The sequence below is a fragment of the Strix uralensis genome, chromosome 4 (genome assembly GCF_047716275.1).
Source record: "Strix uralensis isolate ZFMK-TIS-50842 chromosome 4, bStrUra1, whole genome shotgun sequence".
Lineage (NCBI taxonomy): Eukaryota > Metazoa > Chordata > Aves > Strigiformes > Strigidae > Strix > Strix uralensis.
This window is the reverse complement of record NC_133975.1, coordinates 66,087,993-66,100,023: the sequence shown is the minus strand read 5'-3', so window position 1 is coordinate 66,100,023 and position 12,031 is coordinate 66,087,993. Positions and strand designations below refer to the sequence as shown.

The 12,031-nt window shown below is 42.6% G+C and overlaps 1 protein-coding gene across 5 annotated transcripts in view; it reads left to right on the top strand.

Moving 5' to 3' along the window:
- The window catches only part of SLC4A4 (solute carrier family 4 member 4), a 235,620-nt gene that overhangs the window by 147,345 nt on the left and 76,244 nt on the right, over window positions 1–12,031 (top strand). For 3 of the 5 annotated variants that reach the window (XM_074867030.1, XM_074867031.1, XM_074867029.1), the window contains exons 6-7: window positions 777–956; window positions 6,921–7,016. In XM_074867030.1, coding sequence (XP_074723131.1) covers window positions 777–956; window positions 6,921–7,016 — 276 coding nt within the window. The remainder of the gene's footprint in view (window positions 1–776; window positions 957–6,920; window positions 7,017–12,031) is intronic. The other 2 variants (XM_074867033.1, XM_074867032.1) reach the window with 2 other exon arrangements.

The following is a 12,031-nucleotide window of genomic DNA, read 5'->3' as shown; positions in this document are numbered from 1 at the left end:
AATGCACAATAGAGATTCTTAATAAATCTAGCTACCTCTCTTTTCTTTCTCCTCTGGGCTAGGGGAGCAGAAAGGAGAGAATTGATGGAAAGTGAGCAGTCTTTGCAGTGGGATGGGAGCCTTTTTTCCTGGTGATTCCGTTAAAGGCAAAGCCACATATTACGTCCTGTGACCATTGGAGCAAGTTCTGCCTTTTGTAGTTGCTGTCGTTTTACTTCAGTTCTGAGAGTGATTTAATTAGTCACTCATCACCAGGACTTTTTCCTGTCATTAAATTAGGTTTTATTGGGGGCCTACAAGGTGAACTCAGGCCCCATTGAATCTGACAGACATTTTACCATGTTGCTTTTGAGAGCATACTGGAACTTGCATTGTAGTTGTAGCTTCTTCACAAAAGTACAGGGTCAGAGCAGATTCCCTTTCTGAACTAAGGACCATCTTGTCCTGGGTACAGTTGATTTAAAATAGGCTCAAGTGGCGTGTATGAAAACAACAGAAGGGAGTCTTGGTGCAATAGGTATGTGTCCATGATTGATGGGTTTTACTGGATGGAAATGCGTATGTTGCGTTCAAAATAAATGTCTAAAAGAGATTCTCATTAAAAATAAAATGGTGAAATCTGGTGGTGGTTTTGAGATGGAAAGGAAAGCCTTCAAAAAAGTAGGGTGAAAATGATCCATCTCTCCTCCCCCTGCTCTCCCTTGATGCAGCTGAGTTTTGTGCTTTGTGATTAACTGTCCTCTCCTCTCTCTCACCCCTTTCTTTGCGTGTGACAGAAATGATCGTTGACAATCAGATAGAGACGGGGCTTTTGAAATCGGAACTGAAGGACAAAGTCACCTACACGCTGCTCAGGAAGCACCGACACCAGACCAAGAAATCCAACCTGCGCTCTCTGGCTGACATTGGAAAGACCGTCTCCAGTGCAAGTAGGATGTTTACCAACCCCGATAATGGTAATGCAGAGGCTAACTGGCTATAGCCTTCCCATTTAAAGCAACCCACCAAACTTGGCCGCCAAAAACTAACTGCGTTGCCTTGACAATGCTTTTCTAACCCATGATTAGCATAGTGAGACCCATGCTGATAACACGTCAGTGGTGGGCTCTGAAGGCTGCTTTGGCCGTGGCACATCGCTCTAACCATATCTTCACTGGACTGAGTGGGAGAGGAGGGGAGGCAGCAGGCAGGCAGCAGGGTGCCAGAGGCACAGGGAAGGGCAGAGGGATGCTCTTGCATCTGGCTTGTAGGAGGTGATGTAGGAACAATGACAGGAAAGAGAGATTTACAAAAAAACTCCAACCATGCCTGAACCTCAAAGGCTGATCATCTGAAATGTTTGGGCAGAGACAAGGCTTTCATGTGCATTCGATTTCTGTAATGGATGGTGTCGTTGGCACTCTTAATCAAAAATTATGTGATCGTAGCATCTAGCTTGCATTTTATTGCCATACAATCCTTGTCCAGTGTGGGTAAAGCTGATTTCCATCTTGCTTTATTATTCTAAGTTTGTTTTGTGGTGTATTGTTGTGAATACGTCTCTCTTTCTCTCTAAAAATGGTGTAATAGATAGTGCCATGTTTATAGTGGTGTCTATAAATAATGTGTGTGTGTGCATGGATGCAGACAGCTGTAGAGGCCTTGGCAACAACTCTGTACTTAGCCATACATTGAGATTCGCAGTCGTCTTACTAGTGGTAATCAAAAAAGAGGAGTTTTAAGCCAATTATCATGTCTTGGAGTTCTGTCAACTGTTTTCTGTTGCAGTCTGGAGATTTGTCTAAAAATTGCCATTTTAAAAAACCCAGAAATGAAAACAAGTGAAGAAATTATTTTTTTCTTGCTACATTTAAGGCCTCTTAGCTTTCTGTGTTCTGCTTCTAAAACTCACCCTAACATTTCTTTCTAACCTATTATCATACTTAGTTAATATTTCCTACTTTTTATCATCCTTTGCTTTTGCAACAGGTGTGTATGTGCATGTGAAAAATATTTATTGCTCTTGATGGTGCATCTTGTCATGTACGAGTGCCTTGATAATGCAGTGATTAAGTGAACAACACAAAGACATAATAACAGGAATCAAGGGAATATCCTGGGCATGCAACTTTTCAGTGACTATCCTTGTAGAAGTCCAATGGAACAAAGAGAGAGGGACTGTGCTGTGGAGAAATTCCAGTTCTGGGGAAGGAGCTCAGCTTGGTCAGACGAGGTGGTTGATGCATGCCCAAGAGAGGGGGAGCCTCTTCCAGAGCACACTGCAGTGAGGAGAAAGGTGGTTCTGGGCATCACCAAGCTTTGCTCTTGGCCTGCAAATTCCCACAAGCCTTGAGCAGACACCTTGCTAATTGGGAAATATCCTTGGGTGCCTGTGGAGGGCCAGACCCAAGAGAGGTGTTGTTCAGGAGCTCTGGCTAAACTGTTGCTCCTCAAGCCCCCCCTGCTCATTTCCCATTAACCTGAGGCATAAAATCTATAGGTGCCTCAGTGTTTTGCCCTTAAATCAGCCAGGCACTTCAGATCCCCAGAGGATGCCTTAGTCATGTCAGGACTGGGCACCCAGCAAGTTATTCGTGTTTGTTTTCAGTTGGGATTAAGAAATTATGTTCTTTCCAGCACATGCCCTGGGGCTTTCCATTGTGTCCTCCCCACTGTTTGTACGGCAGGCATCTGCTTTCTGTTAAAAGAAGGAAACGTCTGTTGCAGGTAAAATGCATAAATGTTGTTTGCGGTGGTGTCTATCAGTTACCACCTCCCTGACTACTCCTCTTTCTGGACCTTTGAAAAGATGAACAGGTTTGCTTGGAGGAGAAGAATCCTGGACTGTAGCCGTGCTGTATGGGAGGCAAAACATAAGACAGATGTGTCTTTAGCATGTGTCGCTCAGGTGCTTGCTTCAGTTGTCTTGTGTGAGGTGTAGGGGATGTCCTCAATGCTTGACTCCAGCCCCAAACCCCTCTCCTGCAGGTAGGCACTGTGACACCGAGGGTTATGCTAACTTGGAGGGATGTTTCCAGGCTGGCCCACAGTACGCTTGTGATGCCACTGTCAGACCTAACCGCTCTCCTGTCGCGTGGGAGATGAGCAGACAAACTCCTGACTGTTGGGAGTGCCTCTGTGTTTGGGCAATGATATGCTTTTTTCTTATCTTACTGTTGAACAAGTCTTAAAGTTTAGTGTTTTATTCCAGGTACCTGTCTCAGTGAGTTCCTAAGGCGTAGAAATGTAGGACTGACTGTGTGGCATTGCTGTGATTAGTGCCTCCTTCGGACACAACAAGAATCTTAAGCAAATGAGATAAAACAGGCTCTGTTTACAGCATACATCCACCTTCTGCCTCTGTATTGCATCTATTTTTCCTTCACTGAATGCTTGTAACAACATCCTCTTTTTTCAGCAGCTGATGAATGTCAAATTGTTCCTTTCTGCAGTTGAAGTCATTCCCTGAGGAGCCATCAAAACCTCAGGGTGTTAAAGAAAAATTAGAACTTACTTAAGGGGTTTGAAGGTAAATCATGCTCTGTGGTTTATTTAACTATACCTTGGACAGTAAGCCTGGTCTCTTCGCTGTACGGAGCTTGATTTTCAGGGCTGGTTAAAGAGAAAATAATAGCCTGCTTATCCTGGGAAGGATGATGCTGACAAAGGGCGGTCATCTAAGTTCTCTCTCCAGCCCCTGCTTATTTTTCATGGCTAAAGGCATCCTTTACTCAAATCCTAGGTGATTTTGTTTTTCATTCATTTCTGTTTCTTGTTCAAAAGGGCTGTGCAGCTCCTGTCTCAGTTGGACTGATTCTCAAGAAATTCTTTCCTGACTCTGTGTAGCCTGCTGGCTGACCTTCAGCTACTCCTTTCATGTTGTTTTGCCTCTGTTTTCCCACCTGGGATGTTTATGTGTTACGAGAATATATAATGCATTATGTTCCGTGACACTTCAAGGCTTTGAGACTTAAGGAGAGAGAGACTTACATACAAAGGGAAATACTTCATGAATAGTTGTTACCGTTATTTATTATTTACACTTTAATGAAAAAGTAACTCCAGAACGTATTTGATCAAGTTATACCACACTCCCTGGAATTCAATGAGTGCTTCTCATGTGCTTCTAATGGCAGAATTTGTCCTTTAGACAGATAAAAATTTAATGAGGCTAACAGGAGTGCAGCTGTCTCTCAACATGGCTAATTGCAATAATGCAAGTGCCATCAGCCCCAAGCATTCATGAATTTCCCTAGAGTTTCTTTCCAGGTAGGTATTTCCTTTCAGTGTCTGCCTTTCATTTCAGCATCAGTCCAGCTTTCATCCAGTATTCGTGCTGCCGCCAGGTGCCTGTGAACAGCAGCCCCTCTGTGCATTGCTTGCTTCTCACCTCTGCACAAGAGGTTTACAGGCTGGTGTATTTCACAAGCAGCTTGGCTTTCTGCTCAACTGACGTTTACTGTTGCTGTTAGAAGGGGGAACTCCTCATCTCTAGATTACCCGTAAAATACACTGATGTAAATTACAAAGCACCCTGCTTGTTTAATGGACACAGTTACTGTGTGTTCATTAAGGGTTATTAATGAAGCAATCGCTACTGAAGCTGAACCAGACTCTGCTGTAGGTTATGTGTAAAAAATATGCAACTTTTACTGGACAATCACAATTGATTTGGATTGAATTGATTTTGATAGGTACCTAATTATGTTAAATTACTTTCAGAAACACTTATTTAGGAAATACTTTAGCATAATGTCATTAGCATGGATTCTGCCCATGATTTTCCTTAGTCTTAAAACCCAAATTAAATAATGACAGATTTCTTCAAGAGTATTTGTTAGATCTGAAATCTGGGAATATCCCCTGGGCCATGGTTCTCAAAGATAGTGAGGTGCCATATCTCACTGATTTCAGAGTGCTTGAATAACTAAGTCTTAGGGGCTCTAAAATTTTCTTAACTTCATGATAAGCTTGTATAAACTCCCGTTGTGGTTTTATGTTTAATCATAATTAATACTTCTGCATGTGTCTTAAGATATTCTTTATGCATAAAGCAGGAAAAAGGTAAATAAGCAGAAGTTGCTAAGACTTTGCCGGTGAAAATGAGTGTATTTTTGCTCGACCTCCTTTCATTTCACTGCTCGTTTTGAAGTTAAGACTCAGTAGCAATCAGATTGACTGAAACATGGAACTTTTGAGCGGCAGAGGTGTGCACTGCATGCCTTTTATTCATTGCTGCATCATGAAGATTAATATTTGCATCATGCTTGTGGAGGATTGGGCAAAAGTTGGTAGTTTCTTGTGTGACATGGGGTGGAGGAGGATAAATCAGAGCACTCCTTTGTTGTCCATTCAGCAGGAAGAAGATGATTATGAAAAAGCTGAGCAGACAAAGATATATCAACTAATTACTCAAAGTTACCTTACAAAGACACCTCCCTTTTTGTTTCTTTTATTGGTGGAAGGTTGAGCTGTAGGAAGGGTTCAACAAGGACGTTTTGATTTTACATTTCAATTGAACTCCTGCAGGGTTTTTTTGACAGATTTTTTTTTTGTGTGTGTCTTGTTTTGTTGACTGGCTTTCTAAGAGCTCTTTGTGTCCTTTCCTGGCACAGGGTACAGCACTTGACGTGAAGCCCTGCAATTAATAACGTATATATATGCTAGCAGCTCTCCAGCAGTCCTTGCCGTTGGGTTGTAACGCAGGTCTGCCGTGGGTTTGCGGCTGTATAAAATGAGAACCGTGGTCACCGTTCCTTATGCAGGTGCCTGAGGACTGTCTAACCACTGTTTAGCAGTGCTTTGGTGGTACATTTGCTATGCATTTTTGACATTTTTGTTTAAAAGCTTCCTGCCTGCCAGCATTTATATAATTTAATGCCTGTGAGAGCCTTCGGCTAAGTGTTGAAGTGGTCCAATCATACTAAAACCAAGCTGGCAGAGGCTGTAGAAAACTGTGATGTGTTTAAGCGTGAGTGTTTAACCACCGTAAATAATGGCATGCTACCCATCACCATGCAGATGGTGTCTGTGCTGCCCAAACACCTCATGAACATTATTTATTTTTGCTGGGCTGACGGTGTAGTTTGGAAACAGTTGAGTTAAAATAACTGTTAGGCTGCCTGCAACACATCAGCTGATGCATTGAGAGAAGGCTAGCTAGCAACAGATGGAAACTTTTCTCCTCTGAAAGTTTTTATTCTACGTTAGATTTCAGCTTTATTCAATTAAATGTTTTTCATACAAACTGCATCCTCAGTCCTTTTAGAGAGTTGAATGATGGCGTCAGCTGAATAATACCAGCACAGGAGGAGAGAAGTTTAAGTCAGAAATGAGATATTTTTCAAGGAATGCTTGGAAAAACCCCACCAATGTATTCAGCTGTTTGCATTATTTGAAGCACTGCAGACTTAAGGTATGCATTTCCAAGCCCGAATTGGTGTGCCTGAGTGCATACATGGTCAGGATGCTCAAAGTTGGCTTCTACAGGGACAAGACTTGATTTTTTTTTTTTTTTTTTTTTTTTTTGAAAGCGCTGTGTGTCTGCTGTTCTTACTGACCACACTGCAGCTTGGGCCTGCTCAGCACTGCCAGCACTGTGGCTGCCTTACTCAGTTGCTTGAAACCCACTTCTAAGATATCTGAATTTTAGACACCAGGGATGGCAAACTGGCTCCAGACCTGCTGATTGAACATTGAAAGGTGGAGCTACGGAGATGTTGTGCTCCAAATGAGGGGGCTTACCACTTTGAGCACCAAACTATGCAGAAAGGTGCACTTGTGTGTAACTGCGACTGTTCAAACACTCTGTCTCCTACCTGGCTTGCTTGTGCAATTGCTTGAGCATTTCTTTCTTGCCTTTTTTTTTTTCTTTGACTTTTCAACTTTGCTCTCTCCCTCCTCTTTGCTGCTGCTATTGTCTCCTGCTTGCACCGTACAAGCACGCAGCCCACTCGAGAGCTCCGTGCCATGTCTAGCAACTCGCACGTTGGATGATGAAATCCGAGTGCAGCGCAGCCCCAGCGTGGGATGGCTCAGTAAGTCCTGGGCAGGGGCAGGGGTGGGTGGGTTGGGGGACATTAGAGGAAGAGGAACGGGTAACTCGCACCAGCCCGTCTCCTAATGCTTTCTGCTGCCTTAACAGTGGGAAGACTGCAAATGTGTTCCTTGTGGAATGGCTGCTGCTCTGGCTGTCCATGTTACCCCCACTATCCCCTCCCGCTGCTCTATTTCACTCTGGTTTGCTTTTTCCTTCATCTGGGATAAAACAGGTAGGTCAGCCTGCACTCCCCTTCAGGCAGTGGTCTCCCTCCTAAGCCATCTAGTAACATTTCTTTCCATCTGTTGAAGTATCCTTTAGCTGTTAAAAGGGCTTCGTGGATTTTGCCACCAGTGCAGTATTATAAATGCAATGAGCTTAAATATTTTAATTTCCATATAAATTAAATAGAAAAATAGGCTCCCTTTGTCACACAGCTAGCAGGCCCCACCAACTTTCTCTCTCAGTGATGAGCTGAACTTCTCTCAGGCCCTGCTTCTCTCTGGTTATCCTTTTAGACTAGATGTCAGGAAGTATTTCTTTACAGAACGGGTTATTAGGCAGTGGAATGGATTGCCCAGGGAGGTGGTGGAGTCCCCATCCCTGGAGGTGTTTAAGAGTAGGGTCGATATAGCGCTGAGAGATATGGTGTAGATGGGAACTGGCAATGCTAGGTTAATGGTTGGACTAGATGATCTTCAAGGTCCTTTCCAACCTAGTTGATTCTGTGATTCTGTAAAACATTACTGACCAGGAGCCTTGCTGATCACAGAGGAGCATGCTGTTCCCCTAGGAAGGCACAGCTTATTGCACTGATGGCACAGAGACATTCTTTATAGGCCATAGAAATCTACAGAAATCTGGATTTCAGGATATTCCTCGTGAAAGATGGCTATTGAGCCTATTAGTAGAATGAGATAATAACATGGAGGGGTTTGGACTGCCTGCCTTACTTGTTGCGCTTGACTGAGCGCAGCCAAGGAGAGGCTCACATTGCCTTTGCCAGAGAGACAGTAATGTAAATTAGGCCTGAATCAGGAAATTATCTTTAGTTAGCAAACTGCATTTAAGGGTGAACATTGTGTGCCGAAGTCTTTGGTTGAGGTCTCAGCAGCAGAAACTTTTTACTCGGCTGGTTTGTTCAGGGGTCCGAGAGCCTGTAGGCTGAGAGGCTTATTGCTTCCTTCTGCTCCCATATTTCTTCTCAATTCAAAGAAGCTGCTCACCTAAGGATCCCCAAGTTTTCGAGGTTGTTTTTTTTTCCCCTCTCTTATGTCTTTCTCAGAAGCAGTATTGCTAGGCTTACCGCAGAGACTGAGATTACCTTGTGTCACGGGTGAGTCTGCTGCAGAGAGTTGCTCTTAGGAGCAGGCTTGTTATACAAACATAAAAAAATTAGTATTGGACATGTCCTTCCTGGATTTGGGTCTTCAGAGGTGCACAACCATTAGGAACCTGAGTCAGAAGGGATTTAGGCTGTACAGATTTAGGCCACAGTGTCCACAAAGCCAAATGGCTTTTGAGCCAACACTGCACATGTTGGGTCTTGCATTTCTAGCAGCGTTTTTCTGTTAGTGACTTTGCTTGGCAGTCAAGGTAAGGGATTTGGGGAAAACTTATAAATGCAGGCTGGGATACTGTCAAGTTCCTTAGGTCAGCAAAGCTGGTGGTTTCCAGTCTGTGTTTTAGAGGTAGTCAAAGTCAGTACTGAGTGGGACTAGTCTGAGCTTGAGGACCTTGTAAGGCATCTTCAAAAGATGATACGCACAGACACCAAACTTTAGGGGAGAATAGTCATATTACATGCTCAGGAGGTTTTGCCTGTCAGCATTAAGTGTAAAATTTCTTGCAAGGAGATGGAGATACGAATCATTTTAGCCTGTGAGAGCCCTATTTAAATTGGGGTTGTGAGATGCTTTTTACCTCCAAAGAACAAAGAGTGTGTTGTAAAGTTTTGGTGCTCAGATCGCTTAATGCAAGGCCAGTCTGATGATGGAAAAAGAGAGTGAATAAGGTCTGTGTGTTGTGCCAAGAAGTTGGAGCTATGGCTAACGTGCTTACAGCTGTTTGTGGGGATAACTCTCAGAAACGAGTGCAGGTGCAGGCTTACTTTCTTCTTGGGCTCAGCTCCTCTTTCCTGGTAGGAGCTATGCCACTGAGTGAAGTAGTAGTGCTATCACACAAGCAGTTTCTTTAGAGAAAATACAGAGCAGCGCTGAATTGCCAGCAAGGGGTTTATGGGCGGGAGGGGACATTCCTCATCCAAAGCACTCTTAACTGTGACAAAAGGAGTTTTCTCAGAGCCCTCTGCCTGGAAGTTTGTGCTTCTTGTTGTACAGGGTTTTGTCTGATGTCCCTCACTTCTAGGCTTCATGTGCTTGTCCGTGTTCAGTCTTGTAGTGGTGGTGCTGCTGTAGCTGTGATGGTTTTAGAGTATAGCCAAGGTCATGTTTGTAGGGAAGTGTGGTATTCATTAAATAAAGGGGTAAAACTGGAAAAGGCAGACAAGTGTTTTGGCACGTGGGTCTGTCCAGGTCTGGAATAAATATGGGATGCCTTGAGAAGAGCTGCTGTGAGTTTGATGTGGTTGTGTTGATTATGTTGGGAGAAATAGGATGCTAGCAAGAGGTGATAAAGTCATTAGCTGCTTCCCTTAGAAAGAAGTGTAATTATCTCCTAAGAAAAATTCAGCCTTGGACACCTAATAACCAACGCTAACAAATGTTGTAATCTGGAAAAATATCAGCTATGAAAGCTGTGGGCCCTGATTTTAGTCTGTTTACTCCAGAACTGGACCTAGAAATTTATAAAACCACCAAAGCAGTCTGCAGAAAATGAAGGGATACCTTCAGCCAGATGCCTTTCTCTACAGCCACAGTGCAGCTCTTCTGAATAAAATGCACTGAAACAGCATTAAAATCATTAGTATTTTCTACCCTTGCTCAGAGCTTTTTGGAAGCCATCCTTAGGTCCTTCTCAGTGGAGTCATTAGCCATGCCAGAACTCAGAGATCTCACCTTCCACAGCAGAACAGCAGCTCTTCCAAACCCATGGAATGGCGGTGGGCAGCGTGGGATACCCAGCTCTGAGAGCAGCCCACCAGTATTCCCATCTCTGCAGCTCTTTGAACTTCTCCAGATCTGTTTAACTCTGCTAAAGGCTTTCTTGTTTAATTTATCTCACTTGGTAGCACACAAGTGATAGAAACTCATAGAAATTTTGCTTTGACTCACTGAGCTTCATGACACCAATTATCAGTGTTGAACAAGCTTCACATTTTAAAGAAAGTGCTTCCACGATTCTTTATTTGGTATCATTGGCTCAGGTTTGCAAAGCAGCCATGTGTATCTCTGCATCGAACGTTAATCTTTCATTGTAATTTATGGGTACACTATACACTCGTCAAATATTTCCCAGAATTTGCAGGTCTGTGCAACATTTAAAAGAGAATTAATTGCACCATACAAGAAAAGGGAGCTTTGGGTTTCAGTAATGGGCTTCAGGATTACAGTAACTTGGGTTTATTTTGGTCTTTTTTGTCCAGCTTTGCTTTTTATCAAATCAAACTATTTATTAAATATTCATATCACAGAAGGTGTTACGAACGAAGTAATGTCTACACCATGTAACAGACACAACATATGTGAGCGAATTCATCACTTTTTTCCTGTTTTGTTTATGTGTTTATCTCCTACCTACAGATTTGTATGAAAAGTTCAATCAAGATTTGTAGACATTTCTAAGTCTGGCTCGCTAATAATTATTTAGGAGAATGGTTACTAATATATTAGTTTAATCCAGTCTTCCAAGTGGCATTTCTCGCTCTATGAATAAACATATTTGTAAAAACTTTGTAGAGATAGGTGGGGTCTTAAATCTGGCTCACAGTAACAGCAGGAAGAGGAAAAGCTGGGGGATCCCCCTTGTATAATATCTAATATATGTAATTGTGCTTGGCTTTTGCTGACGTTCCTGGACGTGGCAGTAACACACAGCAGGTATATTGTCATTCCAAGTGGCTCATAGGAAAGAAAGCTTTAAGTCTATCTCCATATACGTTGACTGTGTTGTAAAGAAAACCCAGCTCTGGGAGTCCAGATCTTTTTCTTCCCACTCCATTTTAAATTTTTTTTTTTTTTTCTTGGTATGCTGATTTATTATGGAGCTTGTTTGCACTGGGACTTTCATTTTGGTATGAATATCGAAGCATAAGGTTAATCAATACTGTCTTGAAACATAGCCTAAGTTGGGAAATGCCTCAGTGCCATTTCTTTTTGAGTGTTTTCTGTCTTTCCACTTATGTTCATGGTCAGAAACTCTGTGATAGCAGCTCCTGTGGCGGTGCATCTGGTTCCTGTGAGCGTGGGTGATAAGGGATGAGAAAATTTCAGAATAATTAAAAAAAATGCATACAGACCTCTGTGGTTTATGAAAGTCTATCCATCCCAGAAGTCTTTTTTTTAAAAAAAGATTTTTCTTCTTTCACAATTATGATTATTTCTGGGTTTCTTCAGTTTTAACTACAAATGCTTTTAGTGAGATTGTAGAACTGAATTCTGAAATCATGGGGCTTTTTTCCAAGTTCTTGAGAACTATTTCCATCTGTTTTGCTAGTGTCTGAGAACACGAGAGTAAGTAGGGTAAGTAGTCCATAAGGGAGCAAGCACCCCCTTACTAGCTGTTTTGCAGTGCTCAAATGCCAACATATCAGGTTTACAGACAAGCAGTCAGTCTTTGAAAAATAAATGAAGGTGAACTGCTTCAGCTTGTTTTCCCAGGGGGTTTACTTCATCTCTCTTGGGTATCTGGTGTTAGGAGTTGGTGACTTTCAGCCTATCAATGTGGTGCGCAAGTTGTTTTAATCAGTTAAAATGCTTAAGGTTCATGAGCTTAGTTGAGTTCATGAGTTGTTCATGAGCTTACTTGAAGAAAGGTAGATTTTTATTATTGGCCATTTCGAAGGACTAAGACTGCCAACCTCCCTCGCTGCGTGAGCTGTGTACCAAAGCCTGG